The 10,271-nt window shown below is 45.8% G+C and overlaps 1 protein-coding gene and 1 long non-coding RNA gene across 5 annotated transcripts in view; both read right to left on the bottom strand.

Annotated features, from left to right (window-relative positions):
• Positions 1-415: 415 nt before the first annotated feature.
• LOC143834135 (uncharacterized) lies at positions 416-6,670 on the bottom strand. Of its 3 annotated transcripts, none has more exons than XR_013229758.1 (5): positions 6,475-6,670; positions 3,146-3,204; positions 2,542-2,569; positions 2,052-2,099; positions 416-639 (listed from the first exon to the last, which is right to left on the bottom strand). It is a non-coding gene; the product is annotated as an uncharacterized LOC143834135 (long non-coding RNA). The 3 variants fall into 3 exon arrangements; XR_013229738.1 differs by having other exon boundaries at positions 416-642; positions 6,475-6,546; XR_013229755.1 differs by having other exon boundaries at positions 416-642; positions 6,464-6,523.
• Positions 6,671-8,171: 1,501 nt separating this feature from the next.
• LOC143835157 (L-threonine 3-dehydrogenase, mitochondrial-like) overlaps positions 8,172-10,271 on the bottom strand; it is a 31,262-nt gene continuing 29,162 nt past the window's right edge. For both annotated transcript variants that reach the window (XM_077332364.1, XM_077332374.1), the window contains exon 9: positions 8,172-9,466. In XM_077332364.1, the coding sequence (XP_077188479.1) occupies positions 9,318-9,466 (149 nt within the window). In that variant the 3' untranslated portion in view covers positions 8,172-9,317. The remainder of the gene's footprint in view (positions 9,467-10,271) is intronic.

Raw genomic sequence — 10,271 nt, 5'->3', positions numbered from 1 at the left:
TCATTTTGAGGAGGGAAACAGTGGAGGAAGTCAATGTGACTTTTGAGTTCCACTTTAGGTTGCAGGGGAAACTTGCATTTTCTTGGGATTCACAAAACATGTGGCAAACAGGGAACGCAGTCAGGGCTGCGCCTGAATCAGGAGATTTTGGTGTGAAAGTAAGGAAATTCCACAGAGCTTTATGGGTTCCTATGGAAATGCCCTCACAGAAACTCACGTAGTGACTTTGGGCCAGTTCTACACTCTCTCAGCCTATCCTGCCTCACAGGGCTGTTGCTGGCAGGATAACATGGTTTTGGGGAAAATGATACCGTAAATGGTTCGGGGTCCTCGCTGGGAAGAAATCCAGGGTATAAATGAAGTCAAAAATAAAACTGTGCATCCATACACTGTTTTCAAGACAGAAAACCGAGCATAACTGAAATAATGCCTTTTAATCTTAGTTCATTGTGTTAGTTCATTAATGAATGACTTTTCCGTGGAGTTCCTGTTTCTATCTTGACAGCCTCTTCTTGTGACTAACACTGTGCTGATGATCTATATTTTTTCTTTACATGTAATAATATCAAACATGCAAATTTGGGTGCCTTGTGACTCAGCATTTCCTATGTCTTTGGGCTTGGATTCCAGGTCTTTCAGCTTCTGGGGGTAGGGGAAGAGAAAAAAGCAGAAATAAAGGTTCCTTCATTTGCAAAGTCATAGCGTGGACATTTTCCAGTGTTTTCCCCCATCCAGGGCTGGTTCCAAGTCTCAAAAGCCTTTGACCTGCCGCTATTCAGCAGTCCTCCCAAGCATGGCATGAGGAGCTTCTAACTTCTTTTTGCTTCTTGCTTATCTGTCCAAGAGCTGCTGCCTTTAGAAGACAAAGAACTGGGCTTTTGTACCCCATTTTTGTTATCTCAAAGAGTCTCAAAGCAGTGTACAATCACCTTCCCTTCCTCTCCCCACAACAGGCACCTCATGAGGTAGGTGGAGCTGAGAGAGCTCTGAGAACTGGCACAAGGTCACCCAGCTGGCTGATACAGAGGAGAAGTGGGGAATCAGACCCAGTCCCCAAGATCAGAGGCCGCCACTCTTAACCACTACACCAAGTGGCTCTCCCAGTTGCTGCTGCTGTTATTCCCAGCAGCCACTCCAGGTTGCTGCCATCACTCCAAGCTGCCGGTGCTATTATTCCTAGCTGCTGCTCTGAGCTGCTTTAGGGTTGCCAACTCCCATTTCAGAAATCCCTGGGCATTTGTCAGGCAAAGTTTGAGGAAGGCAAATAACTCAGTGGAGGTGTGATTCCATAGAGTTTACCTTCTGTACCTCCCATTTTATTCAGGGGAACATTTCGGTATTCCAGTGATCAGTTGTAAGTCTAAAAGAACTCCAGACCCCACCTGGAGGATGGCATCCCAGGAGTGCTGCTGCTGCTCCTAGCTGTGGCTGTTATCCTGGCTGTGGTTATTATTCCTAGTTCTGCTTTTACTCCCAATCCCAGCAGCTATCACTGCACACTTCGGTAGGCAGGTAGACAAGGGCAGGCAGCAGCCACTGTTATCTGCCCTCTGCAGGGAAGGAACAGCCTGCATGGTGTAGTCGTTAAGAACAGCAGCCTCTAATCTGGAGAATTTAGTTTGATTCGCATGCAGCCAGCTGGGTGACCTTGGGTCAGTCACAGTTCTCTCAGAGCTCTCTCAGCCTCACCCACCTCACAGGGCGTCCGTCGTGGGGAGAGGAAGGGAAGGCGACTGTAAGCCACTTTGAGACTCCTTTGGGTAGTGAAAAAGCAGCATATAAGAACCAACTCTTCTTCTTCTGTGAAGTAGGGTACAGGGCCAAGGGAGGAGGGATGGTCAGGAAGTTCAGTCCTCCCAAGGGAGTACAGGCTTTATTTTAGAGGCTTTGTGCCCCCAGCCATTATCCAAAGGAATAATATTTATATACATTATGAATAAAAAGGCAGGCTGTGATCAGCGAAACTCCCCACTGGCAAGCCTGCCTGAGGCTGAGGGCCAAGCTGCCCAGTAGTGCCTCCTTGTGATGCCTGCCCAGTCCCTAGTTCTCACCTGAGCATTTACTGGAGCATTTTCCACCACATCAGTGAATCCTAACAACTGGATTGGTGGGAGAGATACAGGTATGTTAGCCACAGGGATAATAATTCACCATAAATCGTCAGATCGTAAGAAGCTTGATCAAGAAAGAGATTAGCCAGCAGCAAGAAACAACACTCCCCCCCCCCTCCAATAAACCAGGTTGGAGCTGCTGGACAGGGCTCAGGGCTTCTGTGTCTGTTATGCAAAGCTAAAGTCTAATTATGAGATCTAGAAACCTGATGATCACTTTTGTAAGACAATTTGCCAATTGAAAGTGTGTTTGTCTTTCACTGTTGAAGTACTGTTTGCACAAATACAACAGGTTAACAACATCAAGAGCACCATGTGGCTAAAAGGAACCTCGAAATGTAGCCAGCTGCATAGTACTGGTGCAGATCCAGAAGCCCCTGCAGGCATGGCCAGACACCAATAATAAAGAGGCCCTAATGCTCTTACTCACGACGTTTTCCAGTTTCTCAAACAGCTTCCTAGAAAACAGAATTGGTTTTAGAAAGCAGGTGTTGAAATACTGATTTTAATTAATGCAGACAAATACACATACAGAGCTATGGGTGCCATGAGAGCAACTCTGTGTCTCCGGCTTTCTTTGTGAACTACAATTGAATTCAAGGGGACTGACTGGCTGTTTTGGCAAAGAATTATCATATGGAATCATATGGCTAAATTTGGATTTTGTGCCACAGTTTACTAATTTAACTGAATTAGCTTATGCTTTATATCTCCACTGTTATGATGGTAGTTCATTACTCTGAGGAAGAGCGCGTGCACGAAAAAGCTCACACCTTGAATAAATCTTTGTTGGTCTTAAAGGTGCTACTGGACCCTGATTTTGTTGAGTCTTTCTTTGGATTCTTCTAGTAACATCAAGGTAATTGCGGAGAATGTATTTTTGACTCCGCGTCAGAGAAAGCTCGCCAAGGCCACCATCTCTTCCTGCCACACTTGTTGTCTTGCTCGAAACGACTCCTCGGTCTTGCAAACCATTTTGGTAAAAATATTTTAATGGAATAAATCATTTGGCACCAGAATGGGCGACCACTCACCAGTCCATGTCTCTCTGCAGCTGAATAAGGCACTCATACAATAGGGTCTCTTCCATTTTCTACATGCAAAGAGGGGAGACAGAATGAGCTGCCAGTGGGGACTCCCTTCTTGATCTTAGGACAGCCACTCTATCTCAGCTGCTGCTACATCAGCAATATGGGAAAAATGGGACTAGTTGGTTGGATCCAACCTATACCTTTTGTGAGAGAAAGAAACTGTCAAGGAGTATGGTTTTTATTATATGGGGGGGGGGTAGAAAGTGGTTGCAGACGCTAAGGAGAGAAGAGAGATTCTGAAAGCACAGTTCCAATTATCCAACTGAATAATTTACTTTAAAATATTCACTTAAAAGTGTCTACAGCAGTGGTCCCCAATCCCCAGTCCAGGACCGGTCCCGGTCCGTGGATCTTCGGTACCGGTACTGCAGCTCCTCCTCCCCGGCTGCTGCCTCAGGGGCTGCCCTGTCACTCTGCCGCCAGCTCACATTTGGTGCTCTCTGGCAGCCGCCATGGCTGGGGCTCCCTCTCGGCGTGGCATTGCGCAGCTGCTGTTGGCAGCGCCCCCCAGTGGACGGCGGGAAGTCAGAGGCACCGGCAGGAAAGCAAACGGAGCAGGGGCTCAGGCGGTGGCAGCGATGTCCCTCGGCAAAAGACTACTCCCCCGGGCCTCAGTAAAATTGTCAAGCATTGACTGGTCCCCGGCGATAAAAAGGTTGAGCACCTTTTTTTTTTGTATTTATATATTTAGAACAGGTTAGAGTGGAGGTCACTACAGAAAAGACCCTGCTACAAGCTGCAACTGTGTGAACCTGTCTACTGGGCTGTCTCTACAACACACTGGCTATTGGGCTACTGTTAAACGATAACAATTATTTGCAATTGGATTCTCCTGTGTGAACGATGCAGTGAACTTGCAAATGATTGCTGTAGCGTAGCGATGATGCAATGCAGTCCAGGACAGAGCAAAAGTATAGCATGGGGGCATATTAGAATAGATGATCTTGCAGCTATAGACATCCCAGGCCATGAAGGGCTTTATAGGTAAGAGCCAAAGCCTGGAACTGAACCACAAAACAAATGGACAAACAGTGCTGTAAGAAAATCTTAAAATTATAATATGTACTGGCCAAAAAGCCCATTGCATGCAGGAATGCAATGGGCACTAGTGAGCGCTGGCAGGGAGAGCGGGCATGGGGGGGACACGTGCCCAAGTCGATGGTGGCATCCGAGCATTGCAGCTTTGCTTCCCAAACATATTCTGCATGATCGTACCACTTCAGAGGTTTCTCAACGGTAAAAAGTTATTATTTTTTTTGGAGAGGAGAACCTGGGAAAGGCGGTGTTGGAAGAGGGAACTCTGTGGAGGAGAAGGCTTTTATAGAGTTGCCAGGTCCCCTCTGGCATCCAACAGGGGATAGGTAGGTAGACTTACGAGGTTCAGGTTGGGAAACTCTTGGGAATGGGGCCTGGAGAGGAACAAGGACCTCAGTGGGGTACAATGCCAGAGTCCACCCTTCAAAGCATCCATTTTTTCCAGGGGAACTGATCTCTGTAGTCTGGATATCGGCTGTTATTCTGGGGGAAACACCCAGCTCTAACTGGAAATTGAGAATCCTGATCCCTCCTCCCCCCAAACTTGCTTTCTCAGGTAAAATATATCCCAGCCTTATCATTCAGTGATTCTCTTTGCATGACTGTGCTACGGCTTCTGTATTGGAAGTGATTCAAGGCCAAACTAGATGACATTAATGGATCCAACCTGCAGGTGATGCTGCCATTTTAGAGCTGAACTTAGGCCATTAGAAATGCTGGGAAGGGTCACAGTGGTGGGACCAGACGCTGTCTTCCCTGATGCCTTTTCAGGTGCCCAAGGGGCTGTTTCTCAACTTGAAAGGCACGGGAGGCAGGCAACAAGAGCGCTCGGCCTTGCTGTGCTATGAGCCCTGACAGTATTGTTTTTAAAGGCCCAGATTCAGGCATAAAACTTGTTGGGTCATTACTGCACGGGAGGTGTTGTGCCACACTGCTGCCTGGTGTTGGCTCTGGGGTTTACCTGCCCACCCTGGATTTTCCCTACTGCAAAAGGCAGCCCACAGACAGGAAGTGGAAACTTCCCACCGCTCATTTCAATTGTTAATCATGGTGCCATGACGAGAACTCTCCAATCCCTTCAGTGCCATTTGAGCCACTCCCCCTCCAAGTACAATATATATTATATATATATATATATATATATATATATATATATATATATATATATATATATATATATATATATATATATATATATATATATATATATATATATATATATATATATATATATATATATATATATATATATATATATATATATATATATATATATATATATATATATATATATATATATATATATATATATATATATATATATATATATATATATATATATATTTAATTACCAGGATTTTGTTGTAATGCAAAACTGTCACCACACACAAAAGGGGATTTTAAAAATGGGGTTTATCATACTATTCCCCTCCCCAAGCCAAGATCCTACTAAAACGAAGATAACCAAATGTGTTGTTTTTTTCCCTATTTTGCCAGTTTGGAATTATGCTGTTAGCACAATCAGACTTTTAAAAAAAGTTGTGAGGGTAATGATAGAAGTGACACTCGGGGGTGGGTAGGAGCAATGACCTGACTGGGAACGGCCTGTATTTCCCGCAGCACATGGCCCAGGCCTGACATATGCTTGAGGGCAAAGGAGAGAACATGGATTTAATCCCTTGCCATGGGGCAACTAAAGGCCTGAGTCACATCAGTCCTGGGACCGCCTCGGACTGCCACTGATGTCATCAGGAAGTGGGGATTTGGCCTGATCCAAAACAAGCTGTTGAGGCAGGCCGAATTCCTCAGAAACAGTCTTGGCCAGTGCAAGCCTAAATCCATCCTGAAACTGCTTACATTGGCAAATTAAGGCCCTCTGCTGGTAAACTCTACACCAGTGGTCCCCAACCTGCGGGCCACGGCCCGCTGCGGCCCGGGAAGCTTCTTACTGTGGGAGGGCGGGGAGAGGGAAGCAGGGCCGGCCGCGCCCATGAGGGCACGGCCCGATGCGCGGGCATGGCCCGCGGGTGCGGCCCGATGCGTGGGTGCGGCCCGCAGGCACAGCCCGATGCGCGGGCGCGGCCGATGCGTGGGCGCGGGCCGCGGTCCCCAACCTCAGAAAGGTTGGGGACCACTGCTCTACACTAACACCTTATTTTGGGGGAGGGAGGACACACTGGAATTATCTACAGACATTTTTACAAAAGGTTGGATATTGACAGTCACCTGTTACTCACTTGAACTTGTAACAGAATTTCAAGATTGGAATCTGAATAGGCAACTGGCCCACCAACAGTCACTCGGAGCTAAGTTTCCATGACAACATAACTCTTCCATATCAATTACTGATAATAAATCCCCAACAGCTGCTTTTGAACTTGAGATGTCTTTTTTCCCCTTCCCAGTTTGACGCAGTGTAGCAATACTGTGTTGTTTGTCCAATCTGTTAAGTCAGGCACTTCTCACTTACACCCAGAATTGACCTTTGTTGGTCTTAAAGGTGCCACTGGACTCAGACTTGGTTCTCACATCTCGTTAACTCAAATGCTAATTTGCTGCTATTCACAGATCTTGTTGTTATTAGTTGCGAAGTCATGTCCGACCCATCGCGACCCCATGGACAATGATCCTCCAGGCCTTCCTGTCCTCTACCATTCCCCGGAATCCATTTAAGTTTGCACCTACTGCTTCAGTGACTCCATCCAGCCACCTCATTCTCTGTCGTCCCCTTCTTCTTTTGCCCTCGATCGCTCCCAGCATTAGGCTCTTCTCCAGGGAGTCCTTCCTTCTCATGAGGTGGCCAAAGTATTTGAGTTTCATCTTCAGGATCTGGCCTTCTAAGGAGCAGTCAGGGCTGATCTCCTCTAGGACTGACTGGTTTGTTTGCCTTGCAGTCCAAGGGACTCGCAAGAGTCTTCTCCAGCACCAAAAGATCCTCACAGATCTTACCAACTGCATTAATCCAATTTCACCTATACTTCTTGCTCAGTTATTTATGGATCTTGATTCTAATTACCCCTTGTGATTTTTTGCTCCAATGTGAATCACCTTATAAATCCCCCCTTTCTTTTTAGAACAGCCTGGCAAGCCACCCATGCCCCTATAAGATTTCTTAAACTTAGTCCAACTATTTTGGCTGCTCAGGCAACCAATAAGGGCAGACATAGTCTAGTGGAAAACAATGCACAGCTCATCACATTGCTTTTGAAGAGGGTTTTTTTTAAGGGAGGAGGGGTCTTCTGGGTTGGTACAGGCGGCAGGTAAGCATCTGGCTGGCCATAAACAGGTGGGAGGTTTCTGTATCCCCAAAAAAACCCAAGTCACCTCATTATAGCCAGCCTTCTTAATGGTCATAGTTTCTGCTGAATAACTCTAGAATGCAGTTAGATGAGGTGATAATTCTGGGAGAAATCCTAGCCCTTTCACAAATAGTTTCCGGGGTCCTCTGGGGAACGAGAGCTTGGGTGGCTAGAAATGCTGGGAGATACTCAAGTCACATCTCTGCTATGTTCTCCCAGCTCCCTAGTTACAGTAATGGGGTAATAGTGCCAGAATACAATTGTCTTCTTAGAAATACACTACATACATTTATTTGCAGTCATTTAAACCAGTGTAACCATTGGCACTGCGCCGATCGTCAGAAATAACTGTACCATGTTTTCAGAAGGCATGTCAGCTTGATGGCGTCAGACACTCAATGCATGCTAGAATTTTACAGGAAGTCAGGGAGGTAAGTGAGGGAGCCTATGAGGCAGCAAACTGGACGGTAAGTCGACAAAGCCCTTGACCCGTTTGAAGATATTAGTATGTGTTCCACTCAGTCAAAATAGGCCATAGATTACAATGAAGGAGACAAACGGAACATATGCAGGTCATAGCCGCTGCTTTTACCAATAGCAAGCCACAAGCATGTACCACTCCAATCACTCCAAGAAACAGTTTGACATTTTTATTCATCCAAGGGAGTGTCCCACTACATCATACGGGGGGGGGGGGGAAAGCTGGTTTGCAGTTTAACTTTGGATTCTTTGCTCTCTTTGCCAGCTTCCACATGGCGAGGATTCTTCACAGTGCTTTTGTTGCCACTCTGAATGCACAGACATGATGTCGCCATGGCTCTGTCTGCATCAGGAGCTCTTCATGCACTTCCCGCTTTCTCTTTTTCTAATTTTCCCTTTCCTCAAGTACTCTGCAGTGACTCCACAGTTACTCCTGGGGGGTCTGTTGAACATAACTGTTGTGGCAAATCACTGCCTCCTTTTCTTCCCCTTCACACTTACTACAGAATCGTAACAGTCCCATTTAATTTGAAAGTAAATTCTTAAATAAGCAATATACCATCATGGTACAATCGTAACTATTTCAGTAAAGTCCCTTTTGTTCTGTGCTCTCGGTATAGAGCATGGATCACTGGGGAACAGCACTGTACTCGGACTGAGGAGTTTAAGTTCCCTTGGGCCAGTGGATCTTTTAATATAATCAGCTTAATGGGACCTCTGTGATAAAAAGACCGCCATAATTCTGAGGATATGGGTGGCATTTCAAGAGGGTAACTGGCTGGTATAGGAAGGGTTAAGCACCCCTGTTCTCCTACCTGCTGATCCCTTTGTAAATGCCCCCTCGCTCTCACATTCCCATCATCTCAGCAAATATGTGGGGCCCAACCCTGCAGTTGCTAATGCAAATTTAGCTCCAAATTTTAAGCCAGTAACCAACAAAAACATATGAAGAAGCACCAAGGGAATAAGAACATAAGAACACCCTAGGTTTCAAACGAGTGCTTTGTTTTAGAGGGGGAAACAAGTTATACCTTATAGAAATAAAAATAATGCTGGCCCACAAGACCAATAAGCTAGACTGCAACCAGGAATACTTGGAACATAGTTCTCAGTATACTACCAAGTCATATTCAGCTAGCTTGATAAAAACTGGAAGGTGAACTAAGAGAAAGTAGTCACCTGACACACCTGCGGGAAGTGTAACAGTGTCAGGGTGGCTTCAAGACTTAGAAACTGGGGAAACTTTCATTTGGCCTTGGTCCAGTCACATGGATCACTGGGACTGCAATACGCAAGGAAAGTCAGTTGACCTGGGCAATCCTGGTAACAGAAGGTGCAGAGCCAAGGAAGCTGAGCATTGTGGTCACCAGGTCTGGAAGGTCATAATCATGTTTCCATCCCCAATCTTGGCGTGCGTTGCTGTCATCAAAAACCATGGGCCAGCTGTCAGCTACACAAAAGCAATGAGAATAAAAAAAGAGAAAGATTTAAGGTGAACCCGGGGGGACAAGCTGCACATGACAACCATTTGTGTGTGTATTTAAACCCCAATGGATGTTTTGCTTGAAACAAAACAGTATGGGGCGTGGCCATTTTTCCAGGAGAGAAGTGACAGAGCCTAAACTTTCTCCCCTGTAAAATCTGGCCTCCAGACCAGCATTCACAAGGGTAAGATGCAGGTCTAAAGCCCTGTGCGTGAGAGTGGGTCAAGAGGACGCAACAGGCAAGGAAAGCTTAAAACTACCTCCCCGTTCATACAATTACAGTCACACATTCCCATTTTCATCACAAAGAGGAGCTGTCTGGATTGAAGCGCATGCCATCAAGTTAACAGGACATTTACAAATGCAGCACCATCTCTACTCAGTGTGAACTCCTTGTAAAGTGCAAGACGCAGCAGAAGGCCAGGGTACAGCTCTACTCATTCTTGTTCCTCCTAGAGCAGACTGAGTGTTCCCACTACAACGCCTGTAGTTGCAGTCCTCTACGGACTGCTCTTGGAGTGAAAACAGTTTATATCAGGAAAACAGCACAGAGGGATATTATCCTGCTTCAACAGTGCTGTGGCCCTAATCTCCCACCCCCCTTTCATTTTCCACTTTAAATGTCAGGATTTCAACAGAACATTTCATATACCATATTCTCAATATTGCCCTTCTCTTCTATGAGCAATGCAGCAGAAGTTCTGTTGCTCTCTAGTGAATAGAAAAACTAGGTTTATAAAAGCCAGACTACTGGCATGGTCTCCTATGCCT

The sequence above is a fragment of the Paroedura picta genome, chromosome 1 (genome assembly GCF_049243985.1).
Source record: "Paroedura picta isolate Pp20150507F chromosome 1, Ppicta_v3.0, whole genome shotgun sequence".
Taxonomy (NCBI): domain Eukaryota; kingdom Metazoa; phylum Chordata; class Lepidosauria; order Squamata; family Gekkonidae; genus Paroedura; species Paroedura picta.
This window is presented reverse-complemented; position numbering and strand designations above follow the sequence as displayed.